The following is a 23,704-nucleotide window of genomic DNA, read 5'->3' as shown; positions in this document are numbered from 1 at the left end:
TTTTCAGAATTTTTTGCTTATTAAATGATTACTAAATAGCTGTTCCAAATTTTAGAAGTCCTTTAATTGTAGCAGAGTTTTTATTTCTGAATTGACTAGCAAAATTTTAACTTCACAATCGGCTCTCCTCAGTATCAAGGCATTCTAATCGTGTCATTAAGTGAAAATAAATGCTTTACAGAGAAGAAAAAAATCTGCAGATGCTGGAATCCAAGCAACACACACAAAATGCTGGAGGAGCTCAGCAGGCCAGGCAGCATCTATGGAAAAGAGTACCATCGACGTTTCTGGCCGAGGCCTTTTAGCAGGACCCTGGGTCTCAGACAGAAACGCCGACTGGACTCTTTTCGATAGATGCTGCCTGGCCTGCTGAGTTCCTCCAGCATTTTGGGTGTGTTGCTTAATATATAATTTTGAATGCAAGTTCATACTTCATACCAAGGTAGCTTAAATATTACTGTTATACTTTTAGACTGATAACACAATATTGACTTGTTTGCTTTTCTATTTATGGTAATTTTTCAGGGACTGAAGCAGAACTGGGAGGAACTAAATCGTGAATTTCAAGGTCTTTCAATATTGATAGATACTCTTTCCAAGCAACACCATAAACAAAATCTTGAAGCCAAAATGAAAAAACTCGAGCAAGACATTAACCTGATAGAAAGACATAAATTTATATATATTCCACAACACTAAAGAATAGCGCATGTTTTGAAAAAAGTAAACTGTATTGTAAAATGCACCCTGTTACTTTTTGATCCTCATAACTTGTCATATACATTCTGCCTATAGTTTTCATATTCAGACAATGTATGTTTGTAAGTGCAAAAATGGAAATATTGTTGCAATAAGACTACAATCAAATACATTATTATCACAAATGTTTGCTATTATTTCTTTGACATAGAATTGTTTAAGGTAACAAAGAAACAATTTTCTGTGTTGTGTAAAGATGCTAAGTACTCATTCTATATCAAGAATATTGGTTTTCTTGAGAAGCTATCAATGGAGTTGAATCTGAATCTATCATTACAAACTTAATAGTTTAAAATTTACTTAGAAAAGTTACATCAATGACAGAGTAATATAGTTGAATAGTAAGTTAATAGGAGTTGGCCACACAACAAAGCATTGAAAAGTATCATCACACTCTGCAAGGATACTATTGTAACATTGCACTTCAAGATATAAATTGATGAACAATTGCAGAGAAGCATTAAGAATATATTAAAAGGAAACCATTGCAAATGTATTCTACATCCATATAATATGAACAAAATAAACTGCAGGAAAAAAATGTGCCTTCAGTAGATTTCCTAGTCTTAGTCCACATTGTTCTTGTTTAAAGGCAAATCTTACAAAGTAGCTGGTAGATTATGACAGTAAATAGTGAATTTATTTGGAAAACACAACATTCAATAAATTCTTGGAAGTCCCTCACTGTACCTGATTGAATTTGTTTGGATGGTACGACAGAAAGTTGCCTTCAGCTTTAAAAATACTGGTGAACTAAATGGATGTTGAATGGTGCATTATGTTACAGTCTTTCTTCTGAACAGAACTTTGTGGATTCAGGACCTAACACAGAAACTTGAATACAAAATTTAGGCTTGAATACCAAATTCAACATTGTTCTGAGACACACTGTGGACAGCATATTTTTAAATAGTACTTTAAACAGAAAACTTATTTGACCTCAATTAGACATGACAATATTTGTTCATACGAGGAAAATTTCAAGTTTGTCCCATAGCTAACATTGTTTTTAGAAAACATGCCTATCATCACAATGATGTCTATAAGACTTCATCCACTGATAATTTGGCTGCTGCATTCCCTACCTAACAATGTCTCAAAGGTGCATTATAAGCTGTAAAGCTCTTAAAAGTTTCACAATGTTCACAATGTTATGAAGGACATTATCTGCATACAAAGGGAACAATTCATTGGGTAGCTGTCTAATCACTTACTCCGGAGGCGTGACCTACATGGAAATAGCGAGTGGTCTGAGCTAAGGTACGATGGTTAGTTTGGAGAACTGAGAGGAAGCACTTCTGTCACTACTGGTCAAAATGATGTACTATACAGAGATATCTTCCCAAAATATTCCTGTCTCCCCATAACTGCTGAACCTGTGTATCTTGGAAATCTAGATGGCAAGGGTTAACTAGGAGGTCAGTTGCTATTTTTTTTCTGGCACTTTGCCTGTCTCTATTAGTGGAGAGCTTTAACAGAGGTTGATATACCCACTTCAACTTTGCTTCCCATTCCCATTCGGATATGTCCATACATGGCCTCCTCGACTGCCATGATGAGGCTAAACTCAGGTTGGAGGAGCAAAACCTCATATACCATTTTGGTAGTCTCCAGCCCCTTGGTATGAACATAGAATTCTCCAACTTCTGGTAATTCCCTCCCCCTCCCTTCCCCATCCCTATTTCACTCTGCCCCCTCCCCCAGCTGCCTATCACCTCCCTCATGGTTCCGCCTCCTTCTACTACCCATTGTGTTTTACCCTATTCTTTCTTCACCTTTCCTGCCTATCACCTCCCCCACCCCTTTATCTTTCCCCTTACTGGTTTTTCACCTGGAACCTACCAGCCTTCTCCTTCCCACCCTCCCCCCACCTTTATAGGGCCTCTGCCCCCTCCCTCTTCAGTCCTGACGCAGGGTTCCAGCCCGAAACGTTGACTGATCTTTTCCACAGATGCTGCCCGACCTGCTGAGTTCCTCTAGTGTGTTGTGAGTGTTGCTTTGACCCCAGCATCTGCAGAGTATTTTGTGGTTAGAGGTTGAAATCTAACTTGAGATGTTTTAATATTTCATCCATCCCCAGTATATCCTAAAATTTCAAGCACCAACCACCATCCCCACCAAACTTGCATTATAAGGCCAATGTTTTATTTTCAGAATGTTTTATTTTTTGTGTTGCAGCAATATTCTTTGAAGAAAGGACCAGGTTGATCCACATTCTGTTGGAAGGTTACTATTTATTTTTACAGATATTCACCAGGATGTGGCAAAATTTAGGGAGGTGTATTCCTTCAAAGAAAACTTCACAATTAACATCTAGATTGAGCTAACCACCAAAAAAATAGTTGTTGGCTTCACAATATGGCCACCAGGGGTCTTGGGGGGTGTTCTTAATGAAGTTACGGGTAAGAAGGGTGCTGATTTCTCCCATTCCTGGTGTACAGAATCTACTGCAGAGTCAAATTGCATAATCATGTTATTCTGTTCCTGCCACATGGGTATTCTCAGAGCCACTAGCTTGTTTATTTGAAATACAGGAACCATGTGTACCCTAGGGATATATTATAAGTGAGGATTAACCACACTTTAAACAAAACATCATAGGCTTTATAGAAGGGTAAATTGAATGGATATTTCAAGGACATTTGTATGACTGAATATATATGAATGTTTCTGTGATGCTTCCTGGTGTTCAGTACATATGCGGCATTAGAAACGGCAAATTTATACATAATTTTTCCTTCAGCCTTCAAATTCAATCTGTAATCCAGATACTAGAAACACAACTCAAGGATGTCTCTATGGATGGCGATGTCTGGTAGACCCATCTGGTGGAATGTGAGGTGTCCATGGTCTCCCACAGCTTGATACCAAGAGTGGAAAACCTGATATGAGGATATCACCACCACATTCCCAATGCTACCACCCTAATCTTCACTACCATCCTTTGAGGCTAACTTTATGCATGTAGATGTGCTCTGAATTAACAAAATTGTAATGCTGTTTAGAAGGAACTCCAAAGCAGGTTATTTCTCTTGTATTTTTGCAATCAGTGCTGGTGAAATTATTAATACAATTCTGTTTCTGTCTTTCAAATGAACACGTTTTTTCTAAGTCTGAATTTATTAGAAAAATAAAGATAATTCTTTCTCTGCCAGTGCAGTTTTCAATATGAGCAGGTGGAAAGAAGTGGGTTGTTCATTTTTCTGCGCCTGCTGTCTGACCCGTTTCCAAGGCAGCAGAATCCTATAGGGACAGAAAAAATGAGCTTGCTATCACATCTGTCACTGTAACCTGACCCAGACACAGCATCTGATGAGGTCAAGTTGTTGTTTACATTTTTATGTTGCAGAGCACTCCACCCTTAGCAATTTCCAATTTCTGTCAACTGTTTCATTTTTAATATTTACTGGGTAGTCTGGTGAGCAATGAGTATTCGTTTAGGATTTCAACTGTTTCCCTTATGCTGGAAATCTATTTGGTTCTAATTTTCATGTCAATACATTCCAAACCAAACATTTATGATACACTGCAAAACATTCATAGCTAATGTAAATTAAGAATGCGAAATATATAATGTTTTAGATTGGGTATTACTCACATAGTGATTAAAAAGGATTATAAGCTTTTACTGCACAATATGTACAAGTTTTAAAGTATCCCTTTTTACTATACAAAAATAGGTGTTAGGACTGGTGGTTTTGTGAGATAGAGAATCTGCAGAAGGACTTAGGCCAGGAGAATGGGTAAAAACGTGGCAGATGGAATATAGCATAGGGAAGTGTGGGTCTATGCACTTTGGTAGGAATGGTAAAGGTAAGACTATTCTTTAAATAGGGTACGAATTCAGAAATCAGATATGCAAGGGGACTTGGGAGAACTAATTCAGGACTCTCTGAAGGATAACTTGCAGGTTAAGTCAGTAATAGGGTAGATGGATGAAATGTTTGCTTTCATTTGGAGAGGACTAGAATACAGAAGCATGAATATACTGCTGAGGCTGTATAATGTGTTGGTCTGGACCCTTTTGGAATATTGTGAGTAATTTTGAGGTCTTTATTTAAGAAAAGAAGTGCTAGTCCTAGTTAGGATCCAGCAAAAGTTATCAAGAATGATCCCAGGAATGAAAGGCTTAACATATGAGGAGCTTTCGATAGCTCTGGGCTTCAGTGGTAAATTGGTTTATTATTTTCACGTACCGACATATAATAGAAAACTTGCATTGTATGCCAATCATACGGATCAATTCATTACAACAGTGTATTGAGACAATACAAGTTAAAATAATTACAAACTGCAGAATAAGGTGTTAGAAAGAAAATTCAGTGTCGGAAGACAATACGGTGAAAGGTCATATCAAGGTAGATTGTGCGGTCAAGAGTCCATACTATCATACCAGGATATATTGGATATATACATATCCAATACTCTTATAACAGCAGAACAGAAGCTGTCTTTGAGCCTGGTGGTACATGCTTTTAGGCTTTTCTACCTACTATCTGATGTGAAGGTCTGACAGGATGGCTGTGATCATTGATTACGTTATCTGCTTTACTGCGGCTGTGAGAAGTGTAGACAGTCCATGGAGGGCAGACTGGTTTCCATAATACGCTGAGCTATATACACAACTCTGCAGTTCCTTACAGTCATGAGCAGAGCAGTTGCCAATCCAAGCCACCCTTTATCTGGATAGGGTACATCAATAGAAATTGTTGAGTGTCAGAGGGAACATGCCAAATTTCTGAGGAAGTAGTGGCATAGTGAGTTTACTTGCCATGGCATCTATGTGGTTGGACAAGCACAGGCCATTGGTGATGGTCACTCCTAGGAACTTGAAACTCTCAACCCTCTCAAACTCAGCACTGTTGATATAAGCATGAACTTGTGCACTGCCCACCTTCCAGCTCTTGCGTTTTGCTGACACTGAGGGAAAGGTTGTTGCCATGTTGGCGTTCAGAAGGGCTGGAAGGAGATCTCATTGAAACCTACCGCATAGTGAAAGATCTGGATGGAGAGGATGTTGCCCTTAGTAGGTGAGAGAGTAAGGAATGTGCCTTTAAAATTGAGATGAGGAGAAATGGATTCAGCCAGAGGGTGCTGAATCTGTAGAATTAATTGCCGCAGAGGGTGAAGGAGGCCATGTCATTGGTATGATTAAAGCAGAAATTGAGAAGTACTCGGTGGGTAAGGGGGTGAAGGGTTATAGGTCTTGGTGGGAGAATGGGGGTGAAAAAAATCAGCATTGATTGAATGGCCTAGAAACCCTGATGGGTTGAGTAGCCTAATTCTGCTCCTATACCTTAAGGATTTAGGGTTACTTTTCAAAAATATTGTTACTACCAAAAATAAAGTTAATGCCTGTACACAATTTTTTTCAACACCCTGTTAGATCAGCATAAATCTTTGAAGGAAATAAAAAAATATGCTTCTTATAGTTTTAACATTCAAGATATAAACCTCAAGAGCTACTAAAAAATTGCCATTACTGTATTTGATAACCAACAATGTAATATGTAAGTCAAAGACCTTGCTATAGTATTATTTCCAAATTTATTATACTTGTTAATTAACTTCAAGTTTGCACTATCTGTGGTGGCTTTCTCAAACTGAGCATGTGCAGTTAAATTAAAAACATGGCCAACTCTATCTTCAGCCTCACCAACAATTGACCGATGTTTGTAGCCCATGGATGAAAGCCCGGCTAGAATTCCATGAATCCTGACCTCAGCACCTTCAGCAACAGCCTCCTGTTAGTTAAGAGCTTTCATGAACTAAAAATCCTAATGTAAAAACCAAAGATAGCAAGTCAGAAAGATTTAAGTGGACAATTTTGGCTCCTACACCCTCAACATCAGAAGACACAACCACCCGTGGTGGTGTGATAAGGTTGGGGATGATCCAGAATTAGAACTGCAGGATGCTAGGCATACAGTTGCACAGTTGGATGAGATTATAGAAGTGCTGGAATGATTTTCAACAAGGATGAGAATTTAACCAGGAGCTATTGAAGGATGTTGAACACTGGGTGATGAGAGAATTAATTGGATGCATAGGGGGCATGTTGCAGTGTCTTGAATGGCCTTGGATTACAAAGAATAAAACAAGAAAAGCTATCCAGGAGCGCAAATGAAATAGTTAAGTCTTGAAATAGCAATAGCATGGATGAAAATTTAAACATTACATTAGCTGAAGCAAGACGAGAATCCATCAGTGTAACAGAGGTAGAAATAAGTATTTTTACTGGTATTCTATCAAGTTGTGAGAAAATACTGCATCTCTTGAAACTAGTTCTGGAAATTCATTATTTTCAATAAGAGAGTTCAAAAAGCCTGGCTAAAAATAACATTGAGGCCATAGATTTTTGTACAATATGTGTGTAAGGGAGGAAGTAAATTCTGAAGTGGCCTTTTGGTATAAATGAGCTAATTCCAACCTTAAAAATTGTCATTACTAGGTTGGAAGGATTATGCAACCAATATATGATTCTATTGAAGTGTGTGCACACCAATTGATATAGAAAATAAAATTCCAAAACAGACCAAAATGGAAATGAAAATATCAAATCAACACCTTTTTCATGTTATCATACGAGTATCTAGCTGCTTGTTGACTTTTCATCTAATTATTCCTGTATTTTTATGTTTTTGTATATGAAAAACAATTCACTTCAGTCAGTATTTGTCCATTTGTTGCCGTGGACTGGCAGCCCACTATCCTAAATTAAAGTGGACCCATTTCATGGTTCCAGTCACTTTTGTTTATTTTCTATAACTAGATTTGTGCATTAATGCTTGAAATGAAATAGAAGAGCACACATTGGGATATAATTAAATTGAATAATCTGTAAATCACTATTTAGTACATATGCTAAAAATAAAAATATGTTGAATTCCACATTTTAGAAGAAACCTTTGACATGAGAGGAGCAGGATTTAATAATATAGATCTTCTTAGGTGGAGATAGGAGAGAGACCTTTAAGATCTACATACATTCCATTTAAAAAGCACATATCAGTACATAGCCGCAAAACTATACTTGAGTGCATATAAATTGCATATGCATGATTTTCTTTAACATGAGGTTGCCATTGGTTACCAGCCTTGGATACATGAAGAAAGGTTTGGTCCAATGGCAAGTGGAACCAAGTTGACTGGAGACCAGGTTTTGCCACGTGAGATTTAACACTTACATGTTGGTAGGCACATGGATAGATAGATCCTACTCAGAATGTATGAAGTAGCCCTATTTTTTATATGCTCTGACTGCACACCTGCACTACTTTTCCGAATGCACTCTTGACTACTGTGTCAACTGCTAAACTTCTATTATGCTTCTTCAGTCAGTGGAAGATAAGAAGCAAATCCACGATAAACTGGTGTGTTAACTTACTATGAGCTGTCTTTGATTTTGTGAAATTCTGCGCTACCCGGAAATCTGTGTCATTTATATCCTACAGGATGGTCCAGAAGGGATTCCAACCAACATGGCTAGTTGGTTTCAAAATTGCCTTGGTCAGAGTGAGGCATAGGGTAGTGGTGATGGGATTTTTTTTCTGAATAGAGGTCTGTGACCAGTGATGTGACTGTTGGGAATCATACATTTTGCGATACATATTAATGACATGGATAATAATGCAGGTGGTATGATAAGTAGGATTGTCGATAACATGAAAGTTGGTGTTGTTGTGGACCAAGAGGAATTTTGTTCAAGTTATGCCAGGATATACAGTATAGATTGGATAGAAAGATGGATGGAGCATTGGCAGGTGGAATTTAATCCCATCAACAGCAAGGTGAGGCATTCTGGGGAAGTTAAATAGGGATAGGACATATACAATATTAGAGTATTAAAGAACACTGATGGAGAGAGAGTCCTTGGGTTCAGTCCCATAATTCCCTGGAAATGATGGTATAGTTTGCCCCCACAGATGATGCTTAACACATTGAGTTCTTTCAGTAGTTTATTTGCATAAAATTCGAGTACACTATTTTTAAAATTTACAAAATACTGATTATACTGAACTTGGACTATTGTATGCAGTTCTGGTTGTGCTGAAGAGAAGGCAAAGGAGATTTTCCAGGATATTGCCTGGATCTGAAGACTTTAGTTACAGGAAGAGATTGGATAGGCTTTGTTTTTCGTGATAAACTCTCCATGGTGCTCCAATGTGGTGTTTGTTTGTAATTGTGCTCCCCCAACCTGGAACACCTAACGATCAAGTACTGACTGTTCTATTTACCAAAAGAGTTCTCCTCTGTGATTCTGACCACAGTTCCCATACCACAATCGGCTGGCTGTAATCAGGTACTTGAGATACTGCGTGCTGCCATCACTAAACAAGAAGCAGACCACTTCAACACATTTCAAATCATAGCTGGAGACTTCCACCAGGCTGGGTTGAATAAATCTCTGCCCAATTACCATCAGCCTACAACTTGTAGCCCCAGAGATCCCAACACACTATATTACGATAAGGAATGCCTACTGTTCCATTTCAGGAAATTTGATTGCTTGACTGTCTTTCTGCTACCTGCATACTGGTAGAGGCTGAAGATCAAGGCTCCATAGATAAGGACAATAAAGAGGTGGGCACGAGACGTAGAGGAGCGGCTATGAGATTACTTCAAGTCAGTGGACCTAGCCCGCGTTCGAGGTTTCATCAGTGGATCTGAACGAACACACCATGTTTGTCATGGACTTTCTAAAAGCAGTCGTAGATGAGTGTATCCCCACGAAGTCATACAGTCTTACCCAACAAAAATCCCTGAATGAACCAGGCGATCCACAATCTATTCAGGGCTAGATCAGAGCAGTCATTTCTGGCAACAAAGTAAAATGGTCTCTGGAAAGCCATCTCATGGGTGAAGTGACAATTCAGGAGTAAGCCTGAATCAATGAAAGATGCACAACAGCTGTGGCAGGTCTTGAATTTCAGTCTCTGAGATCAACACGAGAGCATCATTTAGGAGGATGAAACCACAGAAAGTATCTAGCCCAGGGGGAGTACCTGGCAGTGTACTAAAGACCTATGCTGATCAACTGGCTGCAATGTTAAGCATTCTGAAGTACCCACCTGCTTCAAGCAGGCCTCAATCATATCAGCGCCTAAGTAGAATCTGGTAACCTGTCTCAGTAACTATTGTCCAGCACCACTTACATCCACACTGATGAAGAGTTTTGAGAGGTTGGTGATGAAACACATCAAAGAGAGAGATTGAAAATCTGGCTGAATGGTGCCATAACAACAACCTCTCAATATCAGCAAGACCAAGGAGCTGTTATTGATTTCAGGAGGAGGAATCCAACAGTCCATGAGCCAGTCCTCATCGAGGGATCAGAGGTGGAGAGAGCCAGCAATTTAAAATTCTTGGTGGTATAATTTCAGAGGACTTGTCCTGGGCCCAGAGCGTAAGTTCAACTACAAAGAAAGTACAGCAGCGCCGCTACTTCTTTAGAAGCTTGTGAAGATTTGGCATGACATCTAATACTTTGACAAACATCTATAACGTGTGGTAGAGAGTATATTGACTGGTTGTATCGCAGCTTGGTATGGGCTCACCAATGCTCTTGAACAGAAAATCCTGCAGAAAGTAGTGGATACGGCCCAGTCCATCATGGGTAAAGCCCTCCTCTCCACTGGGCACATTGACATGGAGTACTATCACAGGAAAGCAACATCCATCATCAGGGATCCCCACCATCCATGTCATGCTCTCTTCTCGCTGCTGCCAGGAAGAAGGTACAGGAGCCTCAGGACTCACAGGACCAGCTGCATGAACAGTCATTACCCCTAAGTCATCAGTGGGAATACCTTCATTCAACCTCACTTGCCCCATCACTGAACTGTTCCCACAACCTATGGACTCACTTTCAAGGACTCGTCATCTCATGTTCTTGACATTTATTGCTTATTTATTTTTTTTTCTGTTTTGTATTTGTGTAGTTTGTTGTCTTTTGCACATTGGTTGTTTGTCCACACTGCTGGGTGCGGTTTTCGTTCATTCTGTTATGGTTCTTGGATCTACTGAGTATGCCTGCAAGAAAACAAATTTCAGGGTTATATATGGTGACATATATGTACTTTGGTAATAAATTAACTTTGAACTTTGTTTATTTTCTATGGAATGAAGGATGGAATCTGGGGGAGGGGTAACAAGAGGCATGGAAAACTTTTGATAGTCAGGATCTTGTTTCTATGCTAGAAGTGATCATAAACAAGAGGCTATTGACTTAAGCTAAGAGAAAAGAATTCTAAAGGGTATTTGAGGGTGAGATGTTTTTGACACAGAAAGGAGATGATTATAGAACCTTAATGCCAGAGGAGGGAGAGTCATTTATGCAGACATTTAGCATAAAGGAATATGGACTTAAAGCAGGCAAAAAGAATATAGCAAGGTAAAAATGTCAGCATGGATGCAGTGGGTCGCAGGGCCTGTTTCTATGCCCTATATCTCTGTGATTCCATGACTCTTTTTCCAATTACACAAAAAAAATACAAGGAATACCAAATGTTGAGAAAAACAAATCAAAATGATTCACACAGCCTTTTGTTTCCAAAATTGATGCCATGTATTTATCTCTAATATTACTGACATGTTCAATTTTATAAATTTGATCAGTTCTACAGGTAACTTCCAACTTAATTCCAGAGATCAACTGTTAAGAGCAGGTCCAAATGGCTGAAAGCCAGAATGGTGGGGTTTCAAACACTGCTCAAGGAATCTGAGCACATCATCACGCTGTGTAATATCAAGGAAGTGTTCCACTGTTGCAGATGGCATCTCAGAATCAGGTTTAATATCACTATCATGTGTCATGAAATTTATTGTGTTGCAACTGCAGTTCATAACAATTTATAATTTATTGTATATTTATTCAACAGTTTATTGTAATTTATTATTGAAATGTGTTATAATTTATAATTTATTAATGTACAATAATTTATTCAATTGCTATTGTTGTTCATAATAAAAACTGTAAATTACAATAAGAAATGTATTTTAAAATTTGAAATATAAATAAGCAGTGAAAAAAGAGCAAAAAACGCAGTGAGGGAGTGTACATGGGTTCATTCTCCATGAAGAATTCAGATGGCGAGTGGGGAATGTCATGAATGTGTGGCTTCAAGCTCCTGTACCTCCTCATTGATGGTAGCAATGAGGAGAGAGCGAGTCCTGTATGATGGAGGTCCTTCATGATGGATGTTGCCTTCTCGAGGCATCTCCTTTTGAAGATATCCTCAATGCTGGGGAGGCCAATGCCCATGATGGAGCTGGCTGAACTTGCAATCTTCTGCATCTTTTTTTGATCACATATTAGTAATCTAGGATAGATGTGGGTTATTGCAGTATGATTTATATATCCTCCTGGTTAACCAGTGTTTATCCCTCAAACAGCACTTTACGGAGATGACTTGAACAATTATGTTGTTACCTGTTTCTGGGAGCTTACTGACACACAATGGTGGCTGCTTTCCCTAAACTTCAGCAGAAATTCCAAATCCCTTCACCATATACAATGCATGTTGAGTGATCTGCAGTTATCATAGTTGCATGTTATTCTTTTTTCCCTTTCTATTCTTCCTTTTGTAAATGTCTGCTGACAATCATTCAAGCAATTTCAAGTCAAAATCTCTCACAGAATATTGTCCAAAAAGTTTCCTGAGCTAATATGCCCAATTGAGACATTTAATTCATCAACTCTTCATTCACAGTGCATGTATAATCTGCAGCAGATGGTAATTCATGTCTTTTGATATCTGAATTAAAAGGTTTCCTGCTGACATATTCCATCCAGATTTGGAAAGACAAAAGCACGATCATGCAAAAATTTCAGATTACACTGGTCCAACCTCATTCACAATAATACTTTCTGAGCACCATATTTAAAAACTGACAGTCATTTGCTGAAATGGTGACAAAAAAATGGGATTTCACATGCAGAAGGGATTGAGTTAAGAGTTTTTAAAATGGGTTAATAGAATTACGTCTCAGTAATCTGGAGAGGAGAGATGATCTCATAATCTACTCCTAATTATCAAGTCACTTATTTTGCATTAAAATGTTTCAAAAAATCCAATACTTTGCTTCAAACAATAGAATTAAGAGCAAGATTAGTGCCGAAACAAAGTTAATTAAGTGACCTTGAATTAGAGATTATGCATTATTACTTATGAAAGATGAACAGATTTAAGAGAAAGCACCACACACAAAATGCTAGAGGAAATCAGCAGGTCAGGCAACATCTATGGAAATGAACAAGCAGTTGGCGTTTCAGGCCAAGACCCTTTTTCAGGACCTGAGTCCTCCTTAAAACTTTTCATATCCTTGAGATGTCCCACGTGCTTCAAAATTGATGGCTTATTTCCAATGTAAGACTTATATGGTTAATTTGTACACAACAAGCTCTTACAAATAAAAATTCTGATGTTTAGTCAAATGATCCGTAGCTTAATATTGAATTCCTCTGCCACTGGAGAGATTCTAGTGAGCTCTAATGTATTAGTCACATATCTTGTAAAGTGCTTTGACAGCCTCAGAATTACTACATAAGGTAATTTTGCTTGGATAACAACATTAATTTATTGAGAAGACTCATGAAGAATGAAGCCACAGTGTCTTCAGCTGAGAAAGGATGTCAGTTTTAACCTTGCCTGGCATGTCCTGCTCCTCCAGTGTCATCTTAGTTGAGACACTTTGTTCATAATCATCTGTTCATCCAGTGCTCCTTTTCACGATTGTCACCTAAATCTAACTCAGATACTGAGTGAGAGATGAAAACTAAATTTAGGGAAAGCATGAGCTTGGAACCAATAACTCTGAAGGCCATAGCACAGATAACAAAATACGTTGCTTTCAGCCAATGGGAATGAAATACAACAATTGTGAGGTTAGTATTAATAAATCTCAAGGTGAGGGTTGTCTGAAATTGGTACAGCTCTAACTATTTGATATTTGATTATTCAAAAAGCCTAATAGTTTGGCATCTGGGTTCATCGAGTGGTGCGTCAAGGGCTCCGTGTAAACTCACCGAGTTCCTATTTCCATCAGCGCCTTAAAGCGCATCTGGTCCTGCTTCCTGCTCAGCAGGGCCTTATTTCCTGGATACTTTAAATGTATTGGGATCCAATTTCCCAGGTATCCTTGGAAGTCACTGGGGTCCCATTTCCATGCTCCCCTTCACCTTACTGAGTTTCTTGGAAGATTTATGATACTGCCGCGCAACACCCAAAAGATGAAGTTAAAGCATTTGGGATACCAATATGAAAAGTATCCACCTGACCAGAAATTCTGTCAGTCTGATACCACCAAAGTCTTGACTGTGCTAAACTACTGGAGTTCACTCCAGATCACACTGAGAATGGTAGAATGGTAGACAAGAGAAAATCGGCTGATGCTGGAAATCCAAGCAAAATGCTGGAGGAAATCTGCAGGCCAGGCGGCAGCATCTATGGGAAAAAAATATATGTCAATGTTTTGGGCCAAGACCCTTCATTGGGACTGGAGAACAAGAAGATGAGAAGTCAAGGTAGAATAGTCTGTAATCAGACGTCTCACATTACTTTACTCAAATAATAATCAAGAAACCTGGCCTAATAATGCAGCGGCAAGTTTAAATACCATCAGAAAAACTGGGGAATGTAAGTTTTGTTAAGTAATTAAATAAAGAAGCTGATTTCAATGATGGTGATTGGCCTTTAGTTTGACCAAATGTCTTTACAGAAGAAATCCTCCTGTACTAACCTGTGTGCATGTAGTTCCAGATCAGTAATATTTTTGTTAAATTCAGAATCAGAATCAGGTTTAATATTGTCAGCTAAATTGTGACAGTTTTTGTCTTTGTGGCAGTAGCACAGTGCAATACAAAATAATATGAAAAAAATGTGAATTACAGTAAGTATAATTATATATATAAATAGTTAAATTAAAGAAGTAGTACAAAAAAAAGTAATGAGGTAGTTTCATGGGTTCAATGTCCATTCAGAAACCGGATGACAGAGGGGTAAACGCTGTTCCTGAGTTATTGAGTGTGTGCCTTCAGGCTTCTGTGCCTCCTCCCTGATGGTAGCAATGGGAAAAGGGCACGTCCTGGAAGGGGGAATTTAGACTGCATTTCAGAATGCCTGAGCAAGCCATACAGTCAATAAACTTTGGTTTTCCACTGACTGCTACATCCTCATTTAATTGCATTCTAATGTAGTAAAATGCAGATTTAAGGAAACAAACTCAAAAGTTGTAGCTCTTTTTGTTAGAACAGAGAAGGTTAATGCACGTTGTTTAAAATATTTAAGCTATGAAGGGATGGCAGTGACAATAGAATGATTTCCTTTGTGGGGAAAAGCTGGAATAAAAGGAACATAATTTTAAATTAAACAGTAGATAAATCAGATATCATGAACACATATCATGTGTTTCAAACATTCTTAAAGGCTAAGAAAGCTGACTCTAATGATATTTGAAAGAATGCTACTATTAGGTTACTGGGATCAATAGATTATTTTCACCTGAGATATAGAAGACCCACCACCAGTGAAGCTGATACAGACAAGGCTCATGCAACTGACTGTCCTGATCCTGTTGCAATCCTTCCACAAGACTATTGATATAAATTGATTATTTCTGGTGATTCAAAGTTCTAAAAAACAGGTAAAAGTGAAATGTAAGAACTTTAAATTGTAGTTGTATTCAGTAAGTTAATTGAGGAATGAGATGTAGGGTCAGAATGTCTATTTGGACTCCAACAAAGTTTGTCCCTAATGTGCTCTAATTGGCTCCTATTGCGGTGGAATACTTACTACTTCCGTAGCACTTGAGGTGTGGAGGTGGAGGACAACTGCAGAAATCAAAGATGATCAAGGAACGCAGACTGCAGCTAAGTCTTTCAGATAGGCTCTCTATGATAACATAAGGTGTTCTATTGTGTTTTATTTGAGCTGTGGCTAAGTTAAATCTGCCAGTAAGAAAAAAGAACAAATGAAAAGTTTTCCAGTCCATTTAATTTAATTTACATAATTGGTAATGCCAGTCCAAAATGAGAAATATTGATTTATTCTCAGATTACATTTTCTATCATAGAATGATTAAATCAATTTTACTGCCAAAGTGAAAAGCTGTATTTGTGTGGCTTTTCAGATGTGAATCTGCTAATAAATTGATAATCAATCCAAATTTGGTTGCACACTACATCTGACTTCAGATACCCAGCAGCTCTTTCTGCTTTCAGCCAGATAATCATTTTACAAGATCTATATCAATGGTGTATTAAATATGCTTACTATTTCCCAATAATATTTCCTTGATAAAATTTTACAGTAAACTTCGGAACTTACATGGCCTACTTCGTCCTTCATTGCAGCAACAATCTTCTATATTTGCATTGAGGCAAGGAATGAGTACCAGGCCCAATAATTGGTTTTTGTGTTAGAGCCAGGTTCTGTTGTTGAGATGTGCAGAGTGGATTCAGTTTCAGTGCTACACAGATTCGCTCATGGCCTGAAGTGTCTCTTGTACAAATAAGACACTTCTCTCCTGCTTCAAAGTAAAAACCCTGAGTAACATATTTGCCATTGAGCACTACAAGGGCATTACCACAAGAAAGCAGCACTCATCATTAAGGACCCTTCCAGGCCATGATCTTTTCTCACTGCTGCCAACGGGAAGGAGGTATAGGAGCCTTAGGTCCCATACCAACAGGTTCAGAAACAGTAATTACCTTTAATAGACTCCTGAATCAGTGTGGATAACTTCACACCTCAGCAATGAACTGATCACTGAACACAACCTATGGCCTCACTTTCAAGGACTCAACAACTTATGTTCTCAGTATTTATAATTATTATATTTCTATTTTTTCTCCGCTCAGACTAGTAAAACCTGAGCTTGGGCATGGCCAAGCACACTCATTTCTCAATTTCAAACTATTCAAATGGTGTTTAGTATTGTGGGTTTCTGACGCTTTACATAAATATTGCTGTGTAGGCCTAATTGTTTAATGCGGTTGTGTAGTGACTTTGGGACAATTCCAGGTGTAGATATTACTATTGGGACAATGTATACCTTGTTTATATTCCATCGTTTCAATTTCCGCTTTTAATTCAGTATATTTCTGGTGTTTTTACTTACTGATTTCTGTATGCTAAGTGTGTTTGGAATGGCTATAATAATTTAGTAAGTTGTTCCTGCTTGCTTGTTTATCCTGTAATATTATATCCAGATGGTTATTATGGATTGTCCTATCAGTAATAATGGATCAGTCATAATACAACTTGTAGGACTCAGACTCTAAAACTGGATCAGGCTTGTATCAATAGTAAGGTACGGTGTCTTTTATGAGTTTGTATTTTAAAGCAAGATTTTGGTGAATGATGTTTGCCACTTGACTTTTCTGTTAACCACCTGGTCCTGTATTGCCACAAAGAACCTCTCTGTTTCTAGGAAGAGCTCTCCAACTCTGAACCAGGTGTTTGACACTTCCTTGTCAACATCTAGCCTGCTCAGATCATGGGGATGTCTTCCTTGCTCTTCCATGGGTAAACTTCTTCTTCACTAGTGTATAATTTCTTCATTTTTCTGGGTTGTGCTTACATTTAAGTTTAATGGTGTGTACTTATCAGAATTGCATTGAGTGCTGAATCCTGTTTTTGCTGAAGAAAATATATTCTTAAAAGTTTTATCTAACTGTTGTGTAAATTTTTTACGTCTGGTATTCCTCTTACTCCTTCTGTCTGAGGTAGTGTTAATCTATGAGCGTTTAAGTGTACATATTGTATTCTATGTACACTTTGTCATTTCAGTTCTTATTTTTCTTTGTAAATTTTACACATTGGTTTTGGACCAAGATATTAAGCCAAAAGAATATGTTAATATAGATATAGCGAAAGTGTTTATTGCCTTTGTTATATTTTTACTACTGTTTGACAGATTTTCTTAAGCTTTGATGTAAATTCTGTCAAAAGTTTTCCCCTCATTGCACTATGATCTATTCTCTTAGCTTCTTGATATCGAAGATACTGATATGTTTCATATTCATCTGTCAGCTGTATTGTATCCTGCTGCTCTGTTTTATATTCTAGTAGCTCTATTACACCTTTCTTTATGTTTAATGTTCATGTTCATGTTTACATTTTTAGAAAACAGTTTTACTACTTGAATCAATTGTTTTAGCTTTACTGCTGAAGGAGCATATAATTTCAAATTGTCCATGTATAGGTGTGTCACGGTAGCTTTTTGGTTGTCAATATAACAACACGAAAGATTTTTGCTTTTTGGTCAGGTTTGATTTAAAATTACAGAATCTGTAGTTCTGTTCTTTACATCATCTTATACCCTTACAGCATCTTTTCTGCTCTTCTGTAAGTATGTTGTGGTTATCTAAGTGAGTGGTGATCAGTTGTGAAATGCACAATGTGACAATTTTATATATAGTTTGTAAACATGCAACAAGACGATATTTTGATGGGTCTTTTGTGATTTCTGCTTTAGGTAAGATGCAAGTCATTTGACAAGGTCCCACATGGGAGGTTAGTCAAGAAGGTTCAGTTGCTTGGTGCTCGCAATGAAGTAGTAAATTGGATCAGACATTGGAGAAGCCAGAGAGTGGGAGTAGATGGTTGTCTCTCTGAGTGGAGGCCTGTGACTGGTGTTTATGTGTAGCAGGGATCGGTGGTTTGTCATGTATATCAGTGATCCGGATGATAATGTGGTTAACTGAATCAGCAAATTTGAGGATGACACCAAGATTGGGGGTGTAGTGGACAGCAAGGAAAACTATTATGTCTTGTAGAGGGATCTGCATCAGCTGGAAAAATGGGCTGAAAAATGACAGATGGAAATTAATGCAGACAAGTGCAAGGTTTTGCACTTTGGTAGAACCAACCCCGATAGGTCTTACACGATGAACGGTAGAGCATTGAGGATTTGATAGAACAAAGAGATCTGGGAATACAGGCCCATAATTCATTCAAAGTGGCATCACAGGTAGATGGGGTTGTAAAGGAAGCTTTTTGCACATTGGACTTCATAAATCAATGTATCGAGTATAGGAGATGGGAAGTTATGTTGAACTCGTATAACACATTGGTGAGGCCTAATTTTTGAGTGTTGGGTGCGGTTTTGGTCACCTAACTACAGATAAGATGTAAATAAGGTTGAAAGGGTACAGAGAAATTTTTCAAAGATGATGCCGGGTCTGGATGAGCTATAAGATTGAATAAATTAGTTCTGTATTCCTTAGAGCGTAGAGGATTGAGAGGAGATATGGTAGAGGCATACCAAATTATGAGGAGTATAAAAAGGGAATATGCAAACAGGCTTTTTCCACTGAGGCTGGGTGGGACTACAACCAAAGGTCATTTTTATATCAATAATTATGAATAGTATCACTGCCAGTACATTTTCAGTTGTGGGTATCTTTTAGTAACCACTTTTAGCATATCCATTGTAACAACAGGTGTTTCCATATTTTCAATTGTGTTTTTTTCCCTGCTTAATCTAGCTTCTTCTTGATTGTGCATCACCGTGTTTGGCCAGATATTAGACCAAAAGTTCATTATCTCTGTGTTGGTAATTCTGTGCCAACACTTTGGTCTGTCAAATTTTACTTTCAATGTCCTGTATAATTCTGTTTTCTTCATTTTTCTGGGTTGTGCTTTCATTTAAGTTTAGTGATGTGTACACCTTATCAGAATTGCATATGCTCATGTGGAGCGCCGAATCCTGTTTTTGTTGATGGAAATTCAATCTTAGAAGTTTTATCTGACTGTTGTGCAATTTTTTTTATGTCTGTTATTCTTCTTTCTCCTTCTGTCCTAGGTAGCGTTAATCTAAGCTCATTGCAGTGTTGTAGAAAATTTGTCATTTCAGTTCTTGTTTTTCTTTGTAAATTTTCTAGATCAGATAATTTTGTTATTACTATTCATGTTTTTTTTATTTGCAGAGTTTGTCTTCTGCACATTGGTAGTTGGTCAGTCCTTTGTAATTTTTCATGGATTCTCTTGTATTTCTTTTTCCTGCAGTGAATGCCTGCAAGTAAATGAATCTCAGGGTAGTAAATGGTGATATGTACTTCGATAATAAATTTACTTTGATACTTTGAACTTTGAAATTCATGCAGTAGGAAAAGGAGCTCTGCATTATCTTTGTGGTGAAACCACACATCTCACTAAATCAACCACCATCTAACATATGATACTTGTTTTTACAATGAAGAAACAATATCTAGCAAAATCCATCCTTAATTGCTTATTAATGGTCTCTTGTTCCTTTTCCATGAAATTAGGCACAAAAAGGTATGTCCATGGAGAGAGCCAAACCAACTTGGCAAAAAATTATGTAGGTGCCTCATATTGTCAAAATGTGGCTCAGATTATGGAGAAGTATGACGTACAAAGAAAGCTGCCTCAAAAAAAATTGTTCCCAGCTGCAGGAATCATTATATTTCCATATTCTTTAGACTCACATTCAAGCCAAGACTTCCATCCAATCCTGGCAACAGCTGTATGTTAATTCTTAGTCTAATTCAGCTATAACAAGTGGACTAGAATGGAGCTGTGGTACCACTGCCCCTCATTATAACATATTTAAATATGTTCCCTTGAGATCTGGCAGGCATATCAGAGAAAGGGGCAGAAAAAAACCTATGACTTTGACAGCAGTTAATGGAAAAGACGGCATAAATTTGCCTACCAAGAAGATATTATACCAAGTGCACACTGAAATCATACTGTGAAATTTCTAACCCCACGGGCTGAGTCCACAAAAGTGAAATTTTGCCATTCAATTGTGATTGGGAATAATTGTTGTGACCTTCACAGGCTAAGTTTTGATGGCCTTGTGATGATGGGGATGAGGAACACTCAGTATCATGGGATTTAATTTTTTCAGTGATTAAAATAATGCAGTTTTTGCAGTGTACAGTACTGTCCTCTCTGGAGATTCCAGAAATTATGGCCCTGCCTTTCAAGCTAGTAATTAATTGAATTAATAAATCAAAATATTATTAAGTTTTAATTTTATTTACCATTGTCCAAAGCAGCACATTGAAAGTGATAATTCACATTTGACCATTCTGCAGAAGACAATGATCCATATGAGATATTAATAATTAATCTGCTTGCATGTATTTCAATCCCAGAAGAGGCAATTAAATTTGCTGACCAGAATTACATTGTAAGCAATGAATAACCAGACTACAAAGGAAAATAATTCATTGTGATATCTCTGTGCAAGCATACTAAGCATCCTTTATCGTATTCAAATTTAATAGCTTGAAACTAAAGTTAATCAATTTAATCAGTCAAGTACATACCCATGAAAAAATATTGGTGTTATGATTGACTAGGACTTACTGTGATTTATGGGATGTGGTGTTTCAAGTCAACTTCCAAACAGTGGGATGTAGATGCACTTCCAGCTTCTGGAATGATGCCAGATGTAAAGGGTAGAAATTTAGTTGATGGGATACTGAAAGATAGTTACATAAGTCTTACATTTGATGGAGTCTTTTTCCTACCTATCTGTCTTATAGACCAAATAACATTCATTTCAAAGTGGTAATACTGGTCTAAATTAAGGGCAAGTCACAGAATTGAATGGAGCAGGATTTTTACTGCACTCTTGTGACAGGTCTAATTCAAACAAAAGTTTTATTATTTTCCTGACACAATATACTTACAAGAAAAGTAAACACAGAAGGCTGGGCTTCCAATTTGCATTCCCTTCAAAGTGACCCTCCTTTCAGCATCTAAGATGGTTCTTTCAATTGCTCATTCTTTGGATATTAATATCATGTGCTCCCATATTCCTTTCCTCAATTCTTTTCAACCTAAGTCATTTTTGATGTCAATTATTACTTCCCTAATGAATACCCAAATCAGCAGGGACAATGTGCTGCAGTCAGGGTATCAATGCAAATTGATTTATTCATTTATAATAAGCAAAAAAAAGCTTGGCGTGTATTTTCCTTTGCCGTGAGCTTTCCCTTTGCTTTGTTCCTAAGAAGCTTATGAAATAAATAGATGCTCTGCATTATTGGATAAGGGGGTGGAAATCAGTGTGGGGGGAAGAGTTCAGCTAGGAATGAAGTGGCCAAATGGAAATGTCACAAGCTGTTTATTTCCTGAACCATACAGTTATAATAGACTTCACATTGAGCATTGGTAAGTGCACTCTTTAATGTAAAGCTTTATGACCTTAAGTTCTGCATAACATATCCTGCCCTGGAAGCTTCATTGTGTCCAAAATGCATATGTAAAGGGTAGGCTATACTACACACACCCGATCATGTGGGAACAGAGGCCAGCTGAAACTGGTGCATGCAGCTCATTAGAATAGGCCAGGCATGCAGTCAGCACGACTGACACGCTACCGACCATCATAAAGATTCATTCACTGTAAAGAGGCTGCAGTGTGCAGCATCTGTGAAAAACTCTGCAGTTGGTTGCAAAGATACTGCCAATCCACTACTGACCTCCGTGTCATCACTCCCCCTCTCCTCTTTATATTGGCCAAAAACCCTCTCCACTCTAAATCCTAATGCTGGATTGACAATTACTCTTCCCCCTACAGGTGTTGCTCAAAGCACTGTGTTCCACTGGCAGGCTGCTCATTGTGCCCGATTCCAGCAGTCTCGTTTGTCTCCAGTTTGCAAATGATGATGTGCAGCTCTGGACCGGAGAGTAAACAGCAAAAGAAGATCGAATTCCTTCATGGAACAGAAAGTGCTTTAGGTGTCTCTACTAGTGGAAGTGGTGGATGCAGGTTCAATTTCAAAATTTAAGAGAAATTTGGACGTGTACATGGAAAGGAGGAATGTGGAGGGCTATGGTCCAGGTGCAGGTGGATGGAACTAGGCAGGGTAACAGTTTGGCATGGACTAGATGGGCCAAAGGGCCTGATTCTGTACTGAAGTGCTCTACAACCCAGTGATTCTGCAAGTTACAGAGGACGGTGAACCTAATAATCCAGCCTTGGAATATTTCCACAATGCTAAAAAAAAAGTGTAATGGTCTCACTAAAGGTGGAAAGGCGAGACATTTCTAGCCCCTACATCAGTCCCCTCTTATACTTACATCAACTACTCACAAATCCTCTCCCACGATCAGGCCAAAGATGTGAGAAATCACCGACACTCCTCTCATTTTACTTCAGAATTGGCCAATCCAATGTGAAGGCAAAATGTCTCTCTGTGCTCGCGGGGGAAACAAAAAAACAATAATTGGCAAACCTGGTGCCCCAGTTTGAGGGCAAGTTATGAAACCCAAACCTCTGGCATGATTTAAAGGAACCAGGACCACCTTCAGGAGGAGGTGTTTCATTACTAAAGTGGAGGCGAGCTCTATTCAATTTAAGTATGGACAAAGAATGGTCTTCACAGGAACAGTTATAATTACCTTTCAGTAACCTCATGGGTGCTGCCTTCAAATGACAAAATAATGTATATGAACTAGGAGAGAGTAATTTTTCCCTCAGTATCGCAACCAAGGTTCTGAACATTCATTAGTAAATCTGCAAGTCAGCAGGGAACAAGAAATGAAGAAGAAATCATTTACATGATTAAACATTATGCAAAATACATGCCTTGTTTGCTCTCACTCAACTATGCATTTCACAATTTTGCACATTGAAAGAATAGCAAGTTTTCTTTATTAAAGTCATAAAATCTTTCTTATATTCTGATTTAATGTTGCTGAGGTACTTCGTCAAGATATTAGTTCCATTGGTCAGACATACACTATCTTCCTTCAGGTTCTGAGCTGCTCAGTTCAACATAAACTATGCTCCACGTGGCTGCTTCCTCACCCCCCAAAATCTACTCCCTGTACACTCATGACCATGGGGCCAGAATCAACTCTAACTCCACCTACAGGCTTGCAGATGATACCACCATAGTGGGTCATGTGTCAAATAATGAGTTGGAGTACAAGAAGGAGATAAAAAGCTTAGTAACATG

At 38.1% G+C, this 23,704-nt stretch overlaps 1 protein-coding gene and 1 long non-coding RNA gene across 4 annotated transcripts in view; one reads left to right on the top strand and one right to left on the bottom strand.

Annotated features, from left to right (window-relative positions):
• The window catches only part of enkur (enkurin, TRPC channel interacting protein), a 34,050-nt gene extending 30,239 nt beyond the window's left edge, over positions 1–3,811 (top strand). For all 3 annotated transcript variants that reach the window (XM_072253861.1, XM_072253860.1, XM_072253862.1), the window contains exon 5: positions 526–3,811. In XM_072253861.1, coding sequence (XP_072109962.1) covers positions 526–699 — 174 coding nt within the window. In that variant the 3' untranslated portion in view covers positions 700–3,811. The remainder of the gene's footprint in view (positions 1–525) is intronic.
• A 5,947-nt stretch (positions 3,812–9,758) lies between these two features.
• LOC140194773 (uncharacterized) lies at positions 9,759–23,290 on the bottom strand. Its single transcript, XR_011885290.1, has 4 exons — positions 23,145–23,290; positions 22,824–22,937; positions 21,102–21,169; positions 9,759–10,791 (listed from the first exon to the last, which is right to left on the bottom strand). It is a non-coding gene; the product is annotated as an uncharacterized lncRNA (long non-coding RNA).
• Positions 23,291–23,704: the final 414 nt, after the last annotated feature.

This window comes from Mobula birostris, chromosome 3 (genome assembly GCF_030028105.1).
Source record: "Mobula birostris isolate sMobBir1 chromosome 3, sMobBir1.hap1, whole genome shotgun sequence".
Classification (NCBI taxonomy): Eukaryota; Metazoa; Chordata; class Chondrichthyes; order Myliobatiformes; family Myliobatidae; genus Mobula; species Mobula birostris.
The sequence above is the reverse complement of the archived record's forward strand: the minus strand, read 5'-3'. Positions and strand labels throughout refer to the sequence as shown.